At 35.8% G+C, this 23,132-nt stretch overlaps 2 protein-coding genes across 3 annotated transcripts in view; one reads left to right on the top strand and one right to left on the bottom strand.

The window, feature by feature from the left end:
- Positions 1 to 223: 223 nt before the first annotated feature.
- LOC136041973 (uncharacterized) lies at positions 224 to 16,890 on the top strand. Of its 2 annotated transcripts, none has more exons than XM_065726804.1 (2): positions 224 to 349; positions 14,753 to 16,890. In XM_065726804.1, the coding sequence occupies exon 2, from the start codon at positions 14,753 to 14,755 to the stop codon at positions 16,805 to 16,807; it is 2,055 nt and encodes a 684-aa protein (XP_065582876.1). In that variant the 5' UTR covers positions 224 to 349; the 3' UTR covers positions 16,808 to 16,890. The 2 variants fall into 2 exon arrangements, with proteins under 2 accessions (XP_065582876.1, XP_065582872.1); XM_065726800.1 differs by lacking the exon at positions 224 to 349 and adding an exon at positions 10,849 to 10,886.
- LOC136041966 (translocation protein SEC63 homolog) overlaps positions 3,319 to 23,132 on the bottom strand; it is an 80,927-nt gene continuing 61,113 nt past the window's right edge. The window contains exons 11-12 of the mRNA XM_065726786.1: positions 6,376 to 6,579; positions 3,319 to 4,069 (exon numbers count right to left, since the gene is read on the bottom strand). Coding sequence (XP_065582858.1) covers positions 3,914 to 4,069; positions 6,376 to 6,579 — 360 coding nt within the window. The 3' untranslated portion in view covers positions 3,319 to 3,913. The remainder of the gene's footprint in view (positions 4,070 to 6,375; positions 6,580 to 23,132) is intronic.

Raw genomic sequence — 23,132 nt, 5'->3', positions numbered from 1 at the left:
GTGTTGCGAGATCAACACTTTGGTTTTGTCGTGTTTTTTTTTTCTAGCACTTCGATTTCAGCTTATTCGTAGAAAGTGGCAAGGGTCTAACCTCTGCGTTTTTTACGGAAAGTATGGACCTTAGGCCGGATTGATGAATATGATTTTGCATTTTGGAAAGCTTCGTAGAGCTCCTGCCTAGGGCCAAAAAGGATGGTTTTTGCTTGTTCTTGAGCCAGAGCCTATAGTGAGTGAAATGACTTCGAGTTTTATAGCCTATGTCAGAGAGAACTATCTGAGGTTATGCAGTCAAGCTTTCGTTTCATCAGACCATGTTTCTGCTTTCGAGTAAAAAGCCCCGTTCTAGCAGGTAGGCACCAGTTTCAAATTGAAGATGGACTAAACTTTATAAGTGTTAAATGTATGCGGCAGTTACCTGGCCCCATAGCCAATATACCTTCTTTGAGTGATAAATAGAAAAATTTACAGAAACAAAAGAGTAGTGACCGAAAGTGCTCCCATCTACTGTTTCTACCCATTTCTGTTCGTGATTTCAGCTGAGTTTATCCTTCGGTTTTTCGCACTTGGGATTGCGGTAGAGAAATGGTTTCAGATGTGCCTCTTAAACTTTACAAGTTCTCTCATTGCTAAAGAAATTAGACTTTATCCTTTGCTCCTTTCTAAGTGCAGAAGTTAGAAACTTCGCCTACTGCAAAAAGTCAACTTTTAAACTAAGATGGATAGTTTTTTTTTTTTTTCAACGGAAGTCGGTAGCTCTTAATGAGCTGATCAAAGTATATGTCATCCATTTTTTGGTAGAAAAATTCCTTCATGAGATGTAACAGTTTGAAAGTTTAAAGGGGTTAACAATTTCAGTAGTAAGGTACACACAGAAACCAAAAAAGGCCGATACAGAAATGGTATCAGATGTACATCTTAAACTTTAAAAATTATCTAATTGGTAAAGAAATTAGAGTTTATCCTTTGCTCCTTTCTAAGTGGTGACGTTAGAAACTTGGCCTACGGTAAAAAAGTCAACTTTTGAAATAAGACAGAGATTTTTTTTCGACGGCAGTCGATAGCTCTTGATTCCTTGATGAGATATAACAGTTTGAAAGTTTAAAGGGGTTGACAACTTCAATAGTAAGGTACACACTGAAACCAAAAATAGGATGATACCAATTTTGAAACATATAGGGGAGTTATAAGCAACGGTCGACTGTTAGCTCATAGGCCTAATCATCTTCGGCAATGAAGGTTCCGCAATTTTCGCTAGTTGGTGTACCTATAATTTGTTTTCGGTGTGTTTGATGGTAAGACTAATTTGGTTCCAGTGGAAAGACATGTAGAGGACTTGTAAGCAACAATCGGCTGTTACGCTACAATCATCTGCAGCGATGACGGGTTTGCAACTTTTGCGAGTTGCAATGAGAGGTTTGCAACTTTTGTGAGTTGGTGTACCTAGTGTTTATTTTAAGATCCTTACAAATTAACAACTTCAGCGTTTAATTGAAGCGAGGAAACAAAACCAAATTGTTGCTCTCGCAATACTTTATTCGGCGAAGCTGGACAAAGGTTGTCGCAACACCTCACGTTGCCCATGCAACGTAGATCTAGTTTTTTATGCTTCGTCTTTCTTTTATTTTGTGTGATGAGTTCTGAAGTAAATTATCATTATTAAAATGGATTAAAAATAAATATATTTTTCCTTGAGAACCAATGTTTAATACAAAAGAAATCAGGGACACAAAACAGATTGAACTTTCTGTAACTTGATCTTTTTAACTCTTTTTCCTCAACTCAGATTTTTTTTTTTTTTTCATTTATGCACTTATGCCTTAGATCAATTTGATATCTACGTCCCTCCTATAGGTAAACATGGTATACCTTGCTCGAATCAAGATATGCAATGATTATCAATATGTATGATTTGGTGCATAGAGCTCCACCCCCCCTCCAGCAACTTTTAAGCAGTAAGATGGATATACTGTACCTTGTTTCAAGCGGTTCCATGCAACCCAATTTCCAATCTGTATTGGGGCGAAAGGTGACCGCTTAGCTTCTTCAACACCCCCCTCCCTTCAATTTCAAATTTTTAGCAGCAGAATAGGCATACTGCACACTGTTTGAACAAGAGTCTCTTAAGGCTTTTAATTTGTATAATTAGAGAATTGAAGTGGGACAATTGCCCCTTCTGAGCCCACCAGTTTAGAGCTCGCCTACCTTCCACACTAGAGCCACATTCACTTTAGATTTGGTAGGAGGGTTCCTACAGTCAGTAAATCGTTCATTAAAATTTTTTAGACCACTGAAGAATATAGCCCAGGTGCTAGCAGGTCTCAAAGTTTCATTCTTTGGCGATTCCTCTTCTACTAAAAGGAGTACATGTAAGCATGAAACGCAAAAATACAAGACGTGTTTATCTTCTGTGATGAGGGGTTACATACGAGCAACCCCTATTACATATACTAATCAGCTTGCCTTTTGTTCATTTCTTATATACTTTAGAGAAGGAAAATTGGTCTTGATGCAAGTGGTTACTCAACGATTATAAATAATAATATAGCTCAATGACGTAGACTATTAATAAAGCGTTTTTGGGTAGCCACTCGGTGATAGACATAAAATCAAACTGATGTAACATTCAAACATGTAGGAGAAACTCAATATGAGCTACTTTGAGACCGTCAATAAGAGGCACGTCCTCTTTTTCTTCATCTTTTTAAAGAAAAATTCTTCTTCAAACGCATCATTCTTAAAGTTTAGCAGCCCATAACACTATAGTCGTGGAGGCCTACCAAAGGTTACAGCAAAACTTGGAGTTACCCTAGCAATAAATCTAGTTGTAGTTTTTTCTTTTTAATTCTGTACTATCGTCACTATGTCACTATTAACACCCACAACAAGGAACAAATTTCACGGTTGTCCAGGATGAAAAAACATTTTTGACACCTTCAAGTTAGATACGTAATACATTAATATCCAAAAACCACCCTAGAGGCCTCATTTGAAACAAAATACATTTTCTGCACAAAATATTAACGTTTGATGCCGCACATTTGCTCTCCCTATTTTTGATTTACTGATGAAAAGACATTTTTGCATTTTATAAAAATAAAAGAAGATAACTAAGATAAATCGTATGCGAATTTACAATAGTCAAAAGTAAACTTAAAAGAAAAATCCTTCAAAGGAAAAATTAGGTGAAACTTCTAAATGAATTTAGGCTGAAAAACAAATTAGAAATTTCATTCATAGTTCTCAAGTTACAGAAATCACTGGCTTTAAATAAGCACTGACAGCCAATTAAGAAAAAAAAAGAAGATAATAAATAAACCGTTCTTACTATAATGAATTTATTCATAGCAGTATCTTATAAGGTTGGCAATCCGCGTAACATTAAAACTTATAAAACTTTCTCCGTTGGAATGTCAGAAAATAATGCTTAACTAGACTTACCTACCAAATAATCCAAAATAAGAATCTCAAATAATAGTAAAGAAATATAAGGTGAGTAATAAGGTGCAGAAGGTAATGATCAAAATGAAATGTATTTTTTCCAAACAAAAAGATGTACTAAAATAAATAGTTTACTTTTTCATTCCATCACCCCTTATGAACTGACTCGCAGAAAACATCTAGAAACATTCCATACAGACAAAATTTAAGTATTCTAACGTTTGAAGAGGGAAACTTCATTACACCAAATTTGCTGTGTAAATAGAATTTTTTTTTTTCAAACATAAGACTTTCATGAATCAGGTCTAATGAAACGATACTTTAATGATAGCAAAAGAAATTTTCTAAACTATCATATTTAATAAAAATGATACCAATGGTAGTTCAGAATTTCACAGAAAAAAGTTCTGTATAAGTAGTGTTATCAACAAAGTTTCCTTCTTTTAAGTTAAGAATATTTGCTTAAATTTTCGTTTTAATCTTCCTCTTCGTCTTCAATGACTGCATCGTCATCCTCATCAGTAGCATACTCGGATTCAACAGCAGATGCTTCCTTCTTTTCATCTTCATCCGAGGATATATCCCATTGGGGATGGTCTTTGGGCAGTTCAGGAGCTCGTTTCACATCCATCTACAGACACAAAAGTTTTTGTTTCAAAATGATATATAATGTAAGCCACCATGTTTTTAACTGGTGAACCATTGGCCGTCACATATGTAAGAAATTAAGCTTTAAGCAAAAGAAATTTGAGACAACCAGTTTATTTAATGATGGTGATTCAGAAGATAGTTGCTTTGATTTTGATAGATCTTATGCTGGGCACATATAGCCTTATATTCTCAATAACTTTTGATTGCCGTTATATATTATATATATTGCGTTATATATATTGCCGTATTGCCGTTTCGATTATATTTTTAATGCCGTTTGAACAAAAGATGGTCAGTTTTACTTGAACAGTTCTTTTTTTTTTTTTGCGAAATTGAAGAACTAAAAAAAAAAACAACACAGAAGATTATATTACTATCACGCATACTTAATCACTACCAAAGATCATTTGGTAACCAAATATATATGATACACGTATGGACAAACAAGCACTTGAAAATGCTCTGAGGTAACTTTCAGGAGGCAACTAGTTAAACTGAAAAATCGAAGTAAAATTTGCAATATTGAGATAATTGTAATGCTACTTTGACTGGACTAAGAGGACATATGACGGCAGTACAAGCAAACATTAAAAAGATTAAAACGCAGTATCAAAATAAAAAATTAACAAATACGCACTTAAGATGATATATAATTGCAATTTAAATTCAAACGGCCTTACCAATTAGCTATTAGGAAATTATGTGTCATTTAAATTGCCGCTTTTTCTCTTCTTCTTTTTTTTAAATCCATTTTCCTCCCAATTTCATGTCTAAAATTGGCGGATTCTATTGTTCTCCGATTGTTCTCATTATTTGAAGCTTGAACCATTTTACGAGGCCTACGCCAATTCATCAACTGCCTAGTGCCGAATTGACCACTGTTATTCAATAAAAGACGGACTAACTGCTCAGATTGGGAAATTTGGTTTAGTATATTAGCATGATAATAATAATAGCATATGATTACTTTTAGCAGACGTTACACACTGACCCCCCCCCCCCCACTGAACAGGCCCCTACACATAAGAAATGCTACAACACTCTAGACGTAAGAAATGCCACTAGATTGAATTAACAAAGTGAACAGTAAAAGATAAAGAGTTGTAGGATTTAAAGAGGAACTTAATGTTACATAATTATTTAGCTGTCTACATCATATTAGTAACATCATTCAGGCGTAGATACTTGGATAGAACCAAGTTTCTTAATTACTTATGTTAGCATATCTATAGTGGCTGTACTCGTTGTTTTTTTTCATTTCTTGAATCGTTTTGTTTGCAATATTTATAATTCGAATTGTAAAGCGAATTGTCAGAAGCAATAATAGTTCAGATTGACTCGCATGCCAGTTAATAGACAGCCACACATTTAAAAACAAACGAGTAAACAAAGATTAAGCCATTTACATATAGGATTCGCGAATGATGCAGACTATTACTCAGTTCATCATAAAATCCACGTAAAGCATAAAATATACAAATCTGCCCCAGCAGTTTTGCCGGTTTCTATGCTTTTGATCAACAAGGAGTAGCTTCGAAATTTCAAATTATATCCCATACAGAATGCTACGCATTTGTAATCCACAAAAAGAGGCAGATTTCCATTAAATAATGAAAGGCACTATTCGAAATGTTGTGCTGATGCTGAAACCCTTTTATTTTTAGCTTTTTTAGAAGCATCCACCATCCCAAAAAAGTTTCACATAAAATTATTTTTTTGCCGTTGGAGATTTACAAATACGCACCATTCCACGAGCAGCGCCATTTTCAATTCAAATGTTACCCCAAAAGTTTCATCCAGCAACAATTCTAATTTGCTTCAAGATCTGAATACTTTTTTTACAATGTATATTTAAAACTTACAGCATCTTACTTGGATTGGTTAGGTTAGGTTGGATTGTATACCTATCATATTGGTCAAGTCCTTAAGTGGCTCTTTAAACCGGCAGTGAAATAGGATTCGGAATAAAAAATAAAATGTTGTGTAAAAACTAATTTCTAAATATTTTAACCGTTTATAAAACTCGGAAAGAAACATTGGAAGTTCTGCAACCGAAAATTGTTATTGGAAGGGGAGGAAGATATCTTAGACTAGAGAGGTGATTTCTGAGAATTCGTTCTAGTTCGGAGACGCGGGGTTGGATACTATACGAGCCGTTATTAGGAAAGATTCCTGCTTTCATTCCCCCTGCCTGAAGGCATGATCGAGAGCTTAATCTATACATCTTAATTTACCTAGCACACGAAAGGAGCAAAAAAAAAAAAAAAAAGTGGCAACCCATCTTACCTTAATATCCTTGAACTGGTCAAACCCAAGGTATGAATCCGACCTAACACACAATGTGAATGTGTAAATTCCAGGCGCTAGAGGTGCAGTAAATCTCATCGGAATTTCTTCTTTATCTACCAAATTTGTTACATAAAACGGAGCTGTTAACATTGTCTGAGTTTTTCTATCAGTCAAGTAAACCCACCAATACTCTTGCTTATCCTAAAAATTAAAACATAAATAGAAAGCAAAATATTTTGAAATAAGCGCCTTTGAAAATACCAGAGCATAACAAGGGGAAGACAATAGTATCATAAGCTAATAGCTTATGCAAATAGCTTTATGTACCAAAAACAAAATCTTTAATTCAAAAGCCCTTAATAAGAGGGATTCAAGACCTTGTTCAATTTTTACTGAATTCAAGTTTGTAGTATTTATTCAAAGCTAGGCTACGATTCTCCAAAAGAAATTACTCGCCAGAATTATGTTGCAATTTAGCTATAAACAACTAGTAATACATTTACAGCATGACAAACAACGAGGTGTTGGAGACAACTTTTAAAAGTTCGTGAACAAGATTGAAAAGTTGGGTTGAAGTCAATATAAAACCTTGTGCTCCATATGCATCAAATTACACTCTGGAAAAAAAGAAGCAAATTAAAAGAATTCGCAGGTTCTTCAGATAATCAGAGCAAGCTGTGTGTCTATGTATTTGTCAAGCAAAGCTCCAGCTGAATTTAAAAAATACATTTGAAATGTCTGTAACTATGACGATCTAAAGAATAAGTCAGCAGCATTACACGATTTTGGCAGCCTGGATATCAACAATGGTCGTTAAGCTCATTGAGACTCAAAAGGACCCAGATATGCCCAGATCAAAGAGGTCTTTGATTTTGAATAACTATTTTATATTGTGTTTACCGTCCGAGATATTAAGGACCTGATTTAGCACTGAAGCGAATTGTCTACCATTGAAAAATAGCATTATTGAAATAGAATTATTGAAAAATAGAATACCATTGAAAAAGTTTCTAAAAGAAAAGGCAAGCTTCAGATAAGGGTTATTCCTCCCCCAGGTGTAATTTAGGAATTGAGAATGTGTCACATTTTCTTTTCAGGTGTCAGGGGCTAAAAGAGCTAAGAGGGAACTTTCTTAGGGTGGGTGGTCGTGAGCCTTTTCTCGGAACTTTGAAGTCGACGTCAAAAGCAAATATAGTAGCAGTGGGAAATTTTGTCCAGAAGGGCCTTATTATTCGAAAGTCGAGTGTTACATGATTACAGCTAACCTCAATAAGGTTAGCTGTCTCACCAAAACATCATATGAATACCTTGTTAAGCTTTGGGCCATTTTGTAACCAAATACTGTATTGGTTATAACTAAACTAATTGCAACAGCTTGAAACCGTTTTCGTTTTCTGTACCAATTTCACATCTACTAGGATACCATCAATCCATATTTCTGCCGGCCTGGGCATTAAAATTCCCTGATAAAAATACTATATTTCTACCTGGGATCCTGTCTATTTGTTCCTGTAGCTGCAAGTAAAATTCATCTGAGTTACTGCTATCTCCATCTGTCGGTTCTACAGGGGCCTCTATTACTATGCCTGAAACCCTGCACTTTTTAGTCATGAAATGAATTTTATTATTCAAACCTTCCCAACCCAATTGACTTAGCAGCTTTCGTATTCATCGTAAGCCCTACTCCCTACCTAAGCACCCAATCCTTCCACCTGAGTAAATAACTTCTATATCACTTAATTTCATACATCTGAAACTCCTAAAAGCCCAGTTCGAAGCGTCTAGATTCGTCACTCAAAATGTCGATAAGATAATTGTTTTTTTTTTAACGTTGTAACATTCCAAGTTGCAATTTACATATTCTTTAGATCATTGAAACTAATACGGCCTCGGGAAAAGCAACGGTCCCAGAACCAGTGCAGGGCGGGGACTAGCACATCTTCCCAAGTCTAGCATGAAGCGTTTAAGTCGGTTTAGAACCAGACAACAAGAAGTTCCAGGGATCTCCAGTTGAATGGAGGCTTGTGCAATCCTGGGCACATCTAGGTCACAACATGATTTTCCATGTTTGGCGATGCTCTTTTTTCAACAATGGTCGAAACCCGGCACAGACAATCTCAAGCCTATTACTTATGACTCATTATATTTACTTGTGTCTATAAATACTATGCAACTAAGAGGAGGCAGCCCATAACGTAGCTAAGAAGAGGCTATTCAGCCCCAAACAGCCCATCAAAACAGACCAAACCAAGAAAAATTATCTTTTCGTCAGAATCCAGTGCAAATGCTGTGTCATTTAACATGCTCTGTTTTATGGAGCAAGCTACTAATCCTAGTTTTGGAGGTAATATCACATAGTACAGTTTGAATTACCACAGACAGAATATGCTGATTGAAATTTCGTAATAAAAAAATGTCATATCCCCGAAACAGGAGATATACTGTAACAATATGAAAACCTCATTTCAAATACCCTGTACAGCTAAAGTTCAGCGACCGAAGCGGATGGAAAGACAATAACAACTTTAAAAAGATCCCTACGATATAAGATTACGCAAATGAAAGATCAAGATCACTAGTTTACGTGTCGCGTGACTCTCAAAGAGGTCATAAGGATGATTTAAAGGGTTGAATAACAAAATATCTATATACCTAATTACTTTCATTTCAAGCTTTCAAAAACAAACTATTAAATAGTCAAGTAGATTCAAATTCAAAACGCAACTGATGAGCCAAAGGTAATGAAAGAGAGGCGATACCGAACTCTGAACTGCCATTCTTGGGTGACACCTGACAGTCTACATTTCCTACGCGGATATACAGACTTTGGTCTTGACAGAATTGGAGCTAAAATTTTCTCTGCGACTCTCTGGTTTGAGGTGTTGATTCTGTCAATTTCCTACACTTTGCATAAGTAAAATGCCCTAGCTTCGAAGATAACCGTTTAGAAATCAAACAACTTGTAAATCTAATAGAACTTCATATTATCTCTAAGACAGCCTATGCAAAATTTCCGCATATCTCATAAATTTTTGGAGAATAGTGACTTCAAAAAAGAAGTTTCTTTTTTTTTAGCTGAAATTTTGTTTTGATCTTCACCATATTTCAGACGTTTAATACTATGAAAATAAGCAAGGAGACATCCACTATTCGAAATCTGAGAAAGAACCGTACACTAAGAAATAAGAGTTTACACAATGAGCAGTTTCACGGATATTCATTAACCACAGTAAATAGTATACAGCCTAGTCTTATTACAAGCAAAAGCAAAAATAATGTAGACACAGAGTCTGGTGATCAATTCGTACAAACAAAACTTATTTCAGAAGTTCTCTAAATTACACGCTGACCTTATAAATAAATACTCACAATAAACGTAACGCATCTCCAAACGTGATACGGAAGCATATACAATTATTGTCCATGGGACAGTTGCATGTGGTGCTTCGCAACAGTGAGTCACGGATCATAGTTGATGCAATACTCAACGGGGTCTTGACCCCAGAGGTCTTATATTATTATTTTTTTTTTTTTAGTTTCTGCCCGATTTAGGTTTCATTTCTTCAGCCATAGCAATTTTCACTCGTTTTAGCTTTTAAATCGCTCTTTACTTCCCAAAAGGCTAATATATCGATTGCACTTTGTTAAAAACAAAATCGACGGTTTGTTTTAGTATAGAATTTAAGAAAAACCACTCAAACTTTATTTACGAAACCACTCAGGATATAATTTTCGACATAACTATATTTGTGTAAATCAATTTAGTTCTATTGTGAAGACCTAATATGTTAGTAACTTACATCACTCTTTTATAACTATTTAATGGATTCCTTTCAATGGTATAAAAACTCAGTTGACTAGCCAAAACGTTTAATTCACGAAATTTATCTAGTTTTCAGTAAAGTACAAATGATATTTTCGTGCCATGACGCTTGTGCAAGGCACTCGCCTTTTGGGAATTGGGAGGGGGATAACATTAAAATTCTTTATGGCAATATATTTTCAATTTAAATACCACTCCATTGCTAATAGTAATTGCTATTCATTTTAGGTTTCATTTCTTCATTCATTGCCTCGTTTTAGGTTTGACATTTTAATTATTGTAGTTTCAGCCCGTGTTATGTTTTAAATTCACTCAGAACAAAAGTTGAACAGTTTTTCCACTTCTGGTGAATTTTTTTTTTAATAAATTTAGTAAGAAAAGGTATAAACTTAGGCAGTAAAGATTGAAGCCTTAAAAGCGTCTGTGAAAATGCTTCATACCTGAAGACGTTTTGTTAGCTTATGTTGAGGTGAGCGACCTACTTGTAGCAATAAAAGGCAAAATATCACCTGTCAATGCAAAGCAATTAACCATGCTATAAAAAGCATCATTTAGGGGTGTAATATTATGATTTGCTCTACTCAACCCCAAACGTTTTATCACCTCAATGGGTATATATATTTGAACCACATTTCGAAACTAATAGTCAACTCAAAGCTCAAGTGATATGAAGTTGTTCATTGCAGTAAGTTTAAATGTTTTATATATAAACAAAAAAAAACTTTGTTTCATATTTTAGTCTTCTTTTTGTCAGTCAAAAGATTGATAAATCAAATATACAAATTAAATTTTTTTTTCAAGCTATGGGTGCTAAAATTACAACTTTAGGAAATACTAAGGACGAGACTTAGTAGTTCCGCGATATACTTACCTAACTTAATATACACGATGTTGTTGGTTCGTGTCCAACCGACAGCACGATTTCCCTTATAGTAGACAATTAGAAACTTCATATATATTAACATAAAATAATTCAAAAAAATTGCATGCAAAGGGAAGTGTGGAAGCCTGTAAGTCAGTATTTTAAAAAGTTTCAAATGTTGGTAGAGTTTCATAGTGAAGCTGAATACGTTTTATTTCAAAACGTACAGCGTACATCAAATGCGAAATTAGTAGACTTCTATCTTTATCTGTGTAGCCTATGAGCCATTGAAACACGATTTTGTGCCAAACGCTATGTTTGCTCCATTAAAAATAGGAAATTTCAAAAAAACAAATGCAATTCCAAGCCATAGTCCTACTTCATACTCCATTTCGTAGATCGCTTTAAACAAGACCAATATTTTAATTTTGAAAAATTTTCAAAATAAAGATTTAGGACAAAAAAAGGATAAAACATGAATAAAAATTAATTAGTACCCTCAGGATATTCGTATTATTTTCGTTTTGTATGTAATCTCTTTCAAATCCAAACATCTATTTTAACGCGGTGTCAATATATCACTGTGCTTCAACTTGCCACCATCAAATTATTGATTCATACCTGAACATAATTAAATATAAAAAAGAAGTTTTTTCCACTGAAAGTAAACATTAAAAATTTAAACGAACAGAAATTATTCCGTATATTAAGGGATTGCTCCCACCTAAATCTCCCGCTCTTCATTCTAAAGTTCTTTAGTACTTTTTAAAAAGCTCCTTATTCTAATTATACAAACTTGTAATTCAGGAGTCTTTCTATAAGAATAGGGACAAAAAGTCAAACTTTAGCGTAAAGAACGAGGTATTAAAACGGGACAGCCTTCTAAAGTACAGAATAATTTCTTTTCGTTTTAATTTTTAATATTGCTCCTTACTTTCAGCTGAAAAAGATTGTTCTTTTTTATATTTAATGTTTTGATCGTTTCTCGAATAATGCCGGGAAATCAAGCTTCCCTCCATGGAAAATTCTCTCCCCCATATAGAATATTCTTCAAAGTAAAGATCCTCCCAGGTAATATCCCCCACCCACCTATAAAATACCCCCCCGGGCAAGTCCATTCATGTTGAAAATTCTCCAGGAAAAATTCTCGCGGACGATTCTGCCTGAAAAGTTTTCCTTGGCATATTTTCATTTGAAAGGACTTTACTTTCTGATCGTTTCTCATATAATGTCGGAAATCCCCCTCCGTGGAAATTTTTCCCAGAAATCCCTTCAGTGCGTGTGGAAAGTTGCTCCCGCGAAAAAATTCCCCAATGGAGATTTTTTTCACGTATCCCCCTACTCTTCCATGGAAAAATCCTCCAGGCAATTCCCCGCTGAAAATTTCCCCCGGAACATCTCCACATAAATTTAGTAGGCAAAAAACCCCTGCAAAGTTCACCCCCAGAAACTTCCTTCCCCACTGAAAATTCTCATCGTGGAAAATCCCCCAACCAGACCCCCCCCCCCGAAAAAACACAAACAAATTTCTGTATGCTTCCCAGTAACAAATGCTATGCGTAAATAATGGGTAAACGGGTAAAAAATTTCATAATTTACAGCCCTTTCCCCAGGGGGCAGGGGGTCATATTATCCCCAAATGCGTAGTTAATGGGACCTTTCAACTATGCTGAACAAAACGTCTACCTCAAAATTTGGATAGGGTGAAATTAGGGGCAAAAGTTGCGTTAGAGGGGGGGACTAGCTGCCCTCCAATCTTTTGGGCCACATAAAAAGGTACTAGAGCTTTTTTATTTCCAATCAAATGAGCCCTCACCCCATCTTCTAGGATCTGAAAAAAATCTTCTATTACCCCTGAAAAAAATATATAAAAAACAATAACAAATTAACACGACTCTGTGATCTTTCTTCTGGCAAAAAAATGCAAAGTTCAACATTTTGTATATAAGAGTTTGAGGCCTCTGCATTAGCGTTTGCTAATATGCTGAATGTGATGGTGTGACTTTCATTAAGATCGCTTGACATTTTGGGGCTGTTCCCTCCTCCCCCCTTTTCAAAAAATTAGGTAGATTTTCTCGGACTCTTAACGTTTGAAGGGTAATATTAAACTCAATGAACTTAACATATTTCGTATCAGATTAAAATTCCATTCTTTTGATGCTTTGTTATTAAAATTCTGTTTTTTGGTGTTTCGGTTACCATTGAGCCGCGTCGCTCCTTACTTTCAGTTCGATACCACGAATTGTTTGATTCGACATCCTAGTTCTTGAGCTTACCTGCAAAACTTTTGCAGGTTACTAAGGTGATCACTTTTTTTCGGGTAGATAGTTGTCAAGACGAGATAAAGTAAATAACTATTCTATGATTTGACACCTGGGTTAACACACCAAAGGAATAGAATCAATTAATTGACAAGGCGATGAATTCCAAAAACTAAACAATAGGGACAAAGACAAATTTCTTAGACAAAAAAGATAAATCGGTGTTTGTCTAAATTGAGTAGCATTTTGAAAATGGCAGCACAGGGTGAGAGTGAAGAAAAGGGAGAGAACCAATAGACAATATCAGTAAAAGAAATGTATAAAAATCAGACACGTATGCAGCAATAATTTCGCGGGGCCCAATAAAAACTTCGGGAGTGGGGGCTCAATACTAAAAAACAATCTTTATTTGAGAATTTGTATAAGAGGTACCTAGAAATTAAATAATTCAGGATTTGGGGTGCACTTGGATCCAGACCCCCCCCTCATAGGTCCCTGACTAATATGATTTTTCATCTCCCCAGAATAATAATGATGTGACAATCATCTGGTTTGAAATGTTCTGTGTTTGTGTTGACGTAAAATATTTTCGTCTTAATTTATATGGATGTTATTTGCAAACGCGAGTTTAATTTTCCCGGTCCAATGTGCAAAAATTAAAAGAAAAGGTCCACATCTCCTAATTGTTATTTCAAAGTGCCCTACTCACAAGAAGACTCTCTTATAATCGAAATGACCCCAAAAATGATCGATTTACAGAAAACCAAAGCTCACTACCAAAAGCGATTAATTCAGGAGTTAATATTTTAGCATGGCTATTGAAGGATTTGTCCATAATTCTCAAGAGTGATTCAAAGTTCATCAAATTATAAAGTGATATAATCTGATACAGTTATCACTGATGATGTCTTGTTTTAGTCTAGCATTGCCTAACCAAGTCTGTAGATTCAGGTTATTAAGAGTTTGAATAACAATAACAAATATATAAGACTTAAAAATTTGGAGAGAATATTCAGAAAAAAAGATAAAATTTTTGATTGAAATGTATAGTTGAGAAAGATAAAGAAAGAAGAAAAAAAAACATCCGCATTTTTTAAATCAAAATAAAGGGATCTAATCTGTCACAGCTTTATTTTATATTCGAAAATTTTTAATTCAGCCCGGGTATTCAAGCCTACCAAAGTGCATATTATAATCTAGATAATGCAATATTACACCAACAGGGATTTACTTATTTTATCTTCAAAATTTGTATTCGAAGAAATAAGCGAGATACACACGATAGAAAGTTGACAGAGGTCGTAATGGTTTGTCAAATTTTAGAAAATCGTTTGATTCGATAAGGATTTATATACAGATTTTTAATTGTATGATATAAGTCTTTCAAATACCAGTCGATTGTTTTTTTATTTCTTATTTTCTTTCTAGATGTTGTTTGGTAGCTTAACATTTGCACAAAGGAGCTACAAGTACTCGTGGAGAATAAACGATGGCAGTACAAATGACATAAAATCACACGAGGAAACTGGCGATGGTGATACAGTACATGGGGTGTATACTGTGTTACATCCAGATGGTTGCGAACAACAAGTTAAGTATCAAGCAGACGAAGACGGATATAAGCCAAAAATTACATATAAGGGAAACTGCAATGCAGATATATATTTTCCGCATCAGAGTCTATCTGCTATATGGAAAAGTGGATACGTAGTAAACCTTCCTGACGGCTGTGTCCAAACTGTACAGTATGAAGCAGACGAAAATGGGTATAGACCGAGGATAACCTATAGTGGCAACTGCAATCCAGCTCTTTACATACCAATATCACCACAAATTCCGGCACAAGGCCAACCTTCTCCCAACGATCCACAAGGGCCCACTCGGAATTTCAATTCACCATTACAAGAATCAATAGCCAAGTCTGAAACTCTACCGACGAATCCTTCGATTAAACTTCAAGTCCCATCTATAAGGCCGACATCCGAGTCTAGTCCTAAAATCAATCCAGCCTCGAGTGCGCTTTTGTCAGAAGAAAATACACAGAACGAAGCTGCAGAAACTGAACTGATTTTTAAACCTACAACACCAATTAGGCACAAATCGAACGCAGTACCAGTAAATGAAGTCCAATCCTTCATGAACTTTGGAAAATCAAGTTCAGACTCAATTGACCTAGCCCGTAAAGAATCAAGCGCAATCAATGCTAAAGATCCTCAAGGCAGAGATGAGTTTTTAGAAGAAAGCCGTGTAGAACTGAGCCCTGGTTCAAGTGATACAAGTTTCAGCTCTGACAAGGTGAAAGTAGCAGAGCTTATAAAGACACACGATGAACTTGAGCTGAACAGGACCGTAGATGAATTGGTATTTAACGACCTAGTAGAAGACTCAAAGGCAAGAAATACAATTCAAGATGAAAACCCAAGTTTGGATCGAGACACTAGCACCAAGGAACAAAAGTCAAACAACAAGGAAGCTAAATCTATTACTATTCTTCCAATTCTAAGTAAATCAGCAAATAGAACCCCTGAAACATCTAAAATTAGTTCTCTTAGTCTTGAAGGTCAAAATCAAAATCTGTCTCCATTTCCTGGGCCTGCTACAAAAGGTCTATCCCAATTAACAGATCAATCACAAGAGATGCAACTTAATGATAATGATACTAGTCAAATACTGGACACTATCACCAAAAAATTAAATGATTCCTTACGAAGTTCTCCCAAGACCTTTTCTAAAGTTCAGCAAAACTCAAGCCAAAATACTGATGACGTTAATGCGCCAACGCTGAGCGACACTGCCCTAAACAGCAATATATTTCATCAAAGCTTGACAAACTTGGAGCCAAAATTAGACGATGGGCGAAAGAGAAAAGAAGGAAATATATTCTTTCAAACTTCAAGAGAACCCATAACCAGTACAAGCAATGAGCCTCTCCTTTTACCTGAAGGTTCAGAAACTCTGGAACCAGCCAAAACCCCTTTTCCAGTAAGCTTTAAACCAACGGCACACATATTAAGTACAAATTTTTTTGGAACTGGAATTGGAAACTTGCCTTTAGAAGGCGAATTCAGCAATAATGAATTATCAGAGAATCCAGGTATATTCGCAACTGCAGAACCGGTGTCAAGATTTATAAGAATGACCGACACAGAAACAGTCGAACAAGTCGTTTCGAACCGTAACTTCAAAGGAAACGAAAGGGAAGTGCTGGCATACCAGGGGAAAGAACAAAAAACATTTCCTAATGAAACGGCAGCAGAGACAAACAATATAAAAGCTTCAAGTCTCCCCAAATTAGGGCATTTAAGACATCGATTCCCGACTGCAGCAACTCAAGAGAATACACAGCCAAATAGTAGCACTATTGAAAAAGTAGCGAAGACCACAGATATCAGAGAGGAAACGAAACATCTTAATGCGCCACCAAGAACATTGAACAAAGGGTTAGGTCAAATAAAACGACCATACCCTATTCCTTATTACTGAAGTTAATAGATATAGTCACATTTATATTTTTATGCAATTGTTTTAATTATTAAAAGATCTATTTCGTTCAAATTCTATCGCTATCCTGGGAATCGCGCCAGATGCAACACTATCACATGGGATTGATATTTATTATCTAATAAATCAATGAAGCTAAGGGGGTTGGAAACATTTCGGTTGTAACTTGTCAGCAGCTATTCAAAGGGTGAGTAATTCAGGTATGTAAGGGCCCCTCCAGTCACTTAACTTTTCTTGTTACAAAATTTAGGAACCATCTACGAGATGGATATGGCTATAAGGTTATCAATCAGGCTAGTTAGACCAAGTTTGGATTGATCTCACTAAAGGAGTTATTTGATCTGAACACAGTTCCAAATTAGCTCTAATACCATTATCATATTCTATTTTCTTTAATGTTCACCTTCTGGAATCTTCTAGTAGTATTAATGACAGATCAGGGAGGTCATGATTCTTTCGCCGGACTTGGTTGCAGTTCACTGAATTCAAATTAAACTCAACATCTACACGAGTTTTCAAAGGCTGTCCCACAAGGCCCGCACACAGAGGATGGGGGACTAAGGGTCCAGGACCCCCCCCCAACTGAAATTGTGATTTTTCCAAATTTCCGAATACTTCTTACTCACATTGTTGAATAAATTTTTTCATTATTTCCTCCCCCCCCCAATTAAATTATGGAAAAAAACTATTTACTAGAGAAAAAAAGAACAGAAATTAAGTTATTTTTTTCAAACACAAATTAAAGATCGACCTTCAAGCTTGAAACAGACATAATTAATTTAAATGGGAGGGGGTCCACTACACCCCTTCGTAACTTGAAACTAATGCTTGCGCTTTACTGAGTACTTATTATCATACATTAGATACTTACTCAAACTGAACTTACACAGCAAATTTGTCAAATTCAACAGACATCAGAAGATATCACGAGTTAGTCTAGTTGAGGCAGTTTAGGAGGTATATATTACGTGGGTATTCTTCAAAACGATAATTGTTTTCGTTTTAAGTTTCAGTTTCGCTCTTTGCTTCCGTAAGAATTACTTTGTTTTTTAGAATAATTTTTACTAGTTTTTATTTCTTTTAGATATACTGGATAAACCTTACAGAAAGATTATTTGTCAAACAGTTCGAGGTAACGAACTGTAAATAAGAAGCGATGCGGCTAAATAGAAACCGAAACTGTAAGAAACCCAAGACTCTAAGAGTCTTGATAACAATAGATACATCAAAAGAATTGAATTTAGATGCTTATTCAAAATATGCAAAAAAAATTCATCAAATTTAATGTCACCCATCAAAAGCTACGAGCCTGAAAGGTATGCCCACTTTTGAAAAAGATGGAAAACTCCCCCCCCCAAAAAAAAAATATTAAGTGATCTTAATGAAAATCCCTCCATCAAAGTCAGCATACCATGTAACCCTCCTCTAGACGTTTCAAGCTCCTATGTACAAAAATGTGGAATTTTTGCACGGCTGACCAGTGATCGTAGAAGAGCGGGAGAGGGGTTACCAAAAATATTGGAGGGCAGCTAGTCCCTTTCCAACGCTCATTTCTACTTCAAAGTCACCCGATCAAAATTTTGCCATTGTTTCAATATAGTATTGGTTATTGAGAAGTATACAGACGTTTTCAGGGGGAGCTTTTCTAGTGAAGGGGTCGGGGAGTTGAGTGTTACGCGGGGGGCTCTTTCCATGGAGGAAGGGAATTTTTTCATGGAGGGGAAGCCGAACGTCTAAGCATTATTTAAAAAAACGATCAGAAATTAAATAAAAAAACAAGTTTTTTTAATGAAAGTAAGGAGCAACATTAAAACTTAAAACGAACAGAAACGATTACTTATATAAGGGGGTCACCCCCTCGTCATTACCTCGCTCTTTACGCTGAAGTTTTTTAGTACTTTTAAAAGAGCTATTTATTTTATTTGATCGGCCTTTATGATTCAGGAGTAATTCTTAAAGAATTGAAACACAATTCGAACTTTAGCGTAAAGAACGATGTAATGACGAGGGGGTGATCCCCTCATATACGTAAAAGTTTCTGTCATTTTTAGATTTAATGTTGATCGTTACTTTCAGTTGAAAAAACTTGTTTTTTTATTTGATTTACTTTAGGTGATGAAACTAAAAGTCAATATAATTTTTTTTTTTATTGTCAATATAAAGGAAACACGTCCGTGCTACCAGTGTAAAAAAGTGATTTTCCTTGTTGTAGAATGTGGCTTCAATTCTCCTGCATAGGGTTTTCTACCATGATGATTCCAACACTGCACCTTTCATTTTCATCCTACACTGTTTTCGTGGGATTTCAGACTCCTTTCGAAAGTTCCATAAATTCGTTCCACAATAAACTTTCATGGTTGCTGCAACCATGTAAAAGGTCAACCATGGCCCTTAGTAACAGGAAGTTTAAAAAGGCGTTTTAAAAATTGACAAACCAGGATGATTAATTTTAATACCCCTTAGACTCTTTACGACAAAATTGCAGTTTTTTTTATAGGGAAGTTTAAGAGATACTAAGTAGAACTAAGATACATTTAATGCCCTATTTGAAAAAAAACTCATGCTGACTTCATTAGACACAGACGAACCTGCAAGGTTTATTGAGTACATATTAAAAACCTAAAAGCGAACAAAAACTACCTTAAAACAACAAGCTTTTTGAAGAAAGTAAAGAGCACTGAAGAAAGTAAAGTCGAAACTTTAAAACAAAAATCACTGCTTCGCAATATATGCAACATATATCTGAAAAAAGGGTTTCAATAAACTGACTCGTAACACCTCCCCATATCTGTAAAATTCTCGAAATTTGGGACTTCCCTGAAAACTACGCTTGCTTGAATTGTGTTCAGATTTTCAGGCTATTAAAGGACTTCTCTGCTCTTAATCCTGTTCTGTTGCGTCGGTTTTGTATTTTTAGTAAAGCGCTAGTTTTACAGAATTCTAAAAACAGAGGGAAATATCAGGTATCATTTTATTTGAACCAGTTTTTCAGATACATGTTGCATAAACTGTTTTCACGCGTTATTTGCAACTAGCCGGTATAATTTTCACTAGCCTGTCTGATAAGCCACCTTAGTTTTCCATCTAATTTTCGCGACCATCACTTTTTTGGCGTTAAGACATGTCTTGTGGCGAATACCTCGCTTTGATGACGCCTCGAATGAATCAATTTAGTCAAATACAGCTTAAAAATAAGTGTCTGTAACACATACAATACAGTTATAAAAACTCGATTTATTTTTGGGACACAGTGCGCGGTAGCGATCTTAGCGGCTGGAGACAGGAAACTGGCAGTCTGAATCTAAAAGTCGGAGCAATTCACAGCATAGATGCCAATATAAAACAAAATTGCGTTCCCGGCTATGGTGTTGTAGTACGATCTACGCGTCGGAGCGCGCTTGGAGGAGGCGCCAAGTTCAGAGCTCTGAACCAAAAGCTTCTCATGGGCAAGATAGGAGTTTTCATAACTGTATTGTATATATAAGCTGTGGTCTGTAATAACTGTTCGTTTCGTACAGACTGCATATATGCTCAGGGACGATTGCGCCAACGCGGCACCCCTTTTTTCATGGGTGACTGTCATTTTCAAAGGACAGTTCATGATAAAGTAAAAAAATTTGATAGTGGGAATTGAATGGGACGACGTCCCCCTCATATTAGAAATAACATATAGAATAGAAGTTATAATTAAAATGGGAGAATTAAACATGAAAAATAAATAAAATAGCCTACATATGAGACCAATGATAGGACTTGTGCATAAGAAATTATCCTTTATGTGAGGGGAATGCCACCCCCCTAAAACCCAAAATATTAATGCTAAAGTTTCGCTTATATTTATTGACAGTATAAGGAAAACATCCATAATATGCTGAAAATTTAGCGGAAGCTCCCTATACTCCCATCATATACCAAAAACTGAAAAAAAATAGGAGCTTTGATAACAATATGCTGCATTTACAACAAAAATCTCTTTTTCCAAAATATGTGACTCCAAATATGTGAAATTTATTATTTTAATATGCAACATATTACATGCATAAAAAACAAATATATTTGGAAAAGGAGAATTAAAATCCCTAAAAAAGGGGTACGATGTACACCATTGATCGCCAACCTTTTTAGTTAAATTTAGCTGGGACACAATAAAGAACGAACCATATGAAATAAGGCATCAGTCACGTACTTATGACATCATACCATAAAAAACCAACTTTTAAAAAGATATTTATTACTAGTTGTTGGTGTGGCGTTATAGTTAATTTTAATGTCTTTACATGTGCCCATAAATTACAATTTTTCAGGCAAGCATTCATTTCGTCCGCAGGGGTTGATCTAGGTATTATAGGTAATGTTTGCCTGAAATCTCCCGCAAGCAATATTAATGTGCTGCCAAAGGGTTTCGAATTTTGTATATGACTATGCAGCTTTTGTCAAAAATTACTACTTTTTTTTTTAATTTTCCTACTTATTACCTTTCCTACTTACAAAAGCCCGTAGATTAAAAAAAGCTTTTAAATTAGCCCTTAAAAATATCTCTATGATGTTTCAGTGCCCCACTAGGAGCGAAGAAAAAAAAACAGAAGAAAAAGCCGACACATCACTGCTTCCCATAGCAAAAGTGATTTTCCCTGTCCCTCAAGACGGGGGACTGTTAGTCTCCTATGTAGGATTTCCTGCTATGGATACTCCAATAGTGAAGTTTTGTTTCGATTGACACCTTTTTGTGGACCGTCAGCCTTCAGGCTATTTTTGGAAACACCCATTAACTTGTTTTCACAATAAACTTTAATCATTAAGACTATTCGAAATAATAGTTATCTTATCTGAATCAGGTTCAACTGGCCTTACTTGACAGTTTTATTCAAAACGCGTTTTTATGGCACTTGGTATTAACCAAGTGACATATAGCAGTCGCCAATTCTGTCGGTCTGTCTGTCTGTCTGTCGGTCTGTCGGTCTGTCTGTCTGTCCCGGTTTTGCTACTTTAGGCACTTCCAGGTAAGCTAGGACGATGAAATTTGGCAAGCGTATCAGGGACCGGACCAGATTAAATTAGAAATAGTCGTTTTCCCGATTTGACCATCTGGGGGGGAGTGGGGGCCCGGTTAATTCGCAAAAAATAGAAAAAATGAAGTATTTTTAACTTATCAGCGGGTATTTGGATCTTAATGAAATTTGATGTTTGGAATGATATTGTGTCTTAGAGCTCTTATTTTTAATCTCGACCGGATCTGATGACATTGGGGGGAGTTGGAGGGGGAAAACCTAAAGTCCCGGTTTTGCTACTTTAGGCACTTCCAGGTAAGCTAGGACGATGAAATTTGGCAAGCGTATCAGGGACCGGACCAGATTAAATTAGAAATAGTCGTTTTCCCGATTTGACCATCTGGGGGGGAGAAGGGGCCGGTTAATTCGGAAAAATAGAAAAAATGAAGTATTTTTAACTTATGAGCGGGTGATTGGATCTTAATGAAATTTGATGTTTGGAATGATATTGTGTCTCAGAGCTCTTATTTTAAATCCCGACTGGGTCTGATGACATTGGGGGGAGTTGGAGGGGGGAAACCTAAAATCTTGGAAAACACTTAGAGTAGAGGGATCGGGATGAAACTTGATGGGAAAAATAAGCGCAAGTCCCAGATACATGATTGACATAATCGGAACTTATTTGCTCTCTTTGGGGTAGTTGGGAGGGGGGAGTAAGTCTTAAAAATTAGAAAAATGAGGTATTTTCAACTTACGAACGGGTGATCGGATCTCAATGAAATTTGATGTTTAGAAGGATATCGTGTCTTAGAGCTCTTATTTTAAATCCCGACCGGATCTGGTGATGGGGGCGGGGAGTTGGGAGGGGGAAACCTAAAACTTGGAAAACACTTAGAGTGGAGGGATCGGGATGAAACATGGTGGGAAAAATAAACATAAGTCCTAGATAGATGATTGACATAAACGGAACGGATCCGCTCTCTTTTGGGTAGTTGGGGGGGGGGTTAATTCTGAAAAATTAGAAAAAATGAGGTATTTTTAACTTACGAATGGGTGATTGGATCTCCATGAAATTTGATTTTTAGAAGGATATCGTGGCTCAAAGCTCTTATTTTAAATCCTGACCGGATCTGGTGACATTGGGGGAAGTTTGGGGTGGGGAGACCTAAAATGATGGGAAACCCTTAGATTGGAAGGATTGGGATGAAACTTGGTTGGAAAAATAAGCAAAAGTCTTGCATACGTAATTTACATAATTGGAATGGATCCGCTCAATTGCGGGGGGGGGGGGGTAATTCTGAAAAATAAGAAAAATAACG

The sequence above is a fragment of the Artemia franciscana genome, chromosome 2 (assembly GCF_032884065.1).
Source record: "Artemia franciscana chromosome 2, ASM3288406v1, whole genome shotgun sequence".
In the NCBI taxonomy this organism is placed as follows: Eukaryota; Metazoa; Arthropoda; class Branchiopoda; order Anostraca; family Artemiidae; genus Artemia; species Artemia franciscana.
This window is presented reverse-complemented; position numbering and strand designations above follow the sequence as displayed.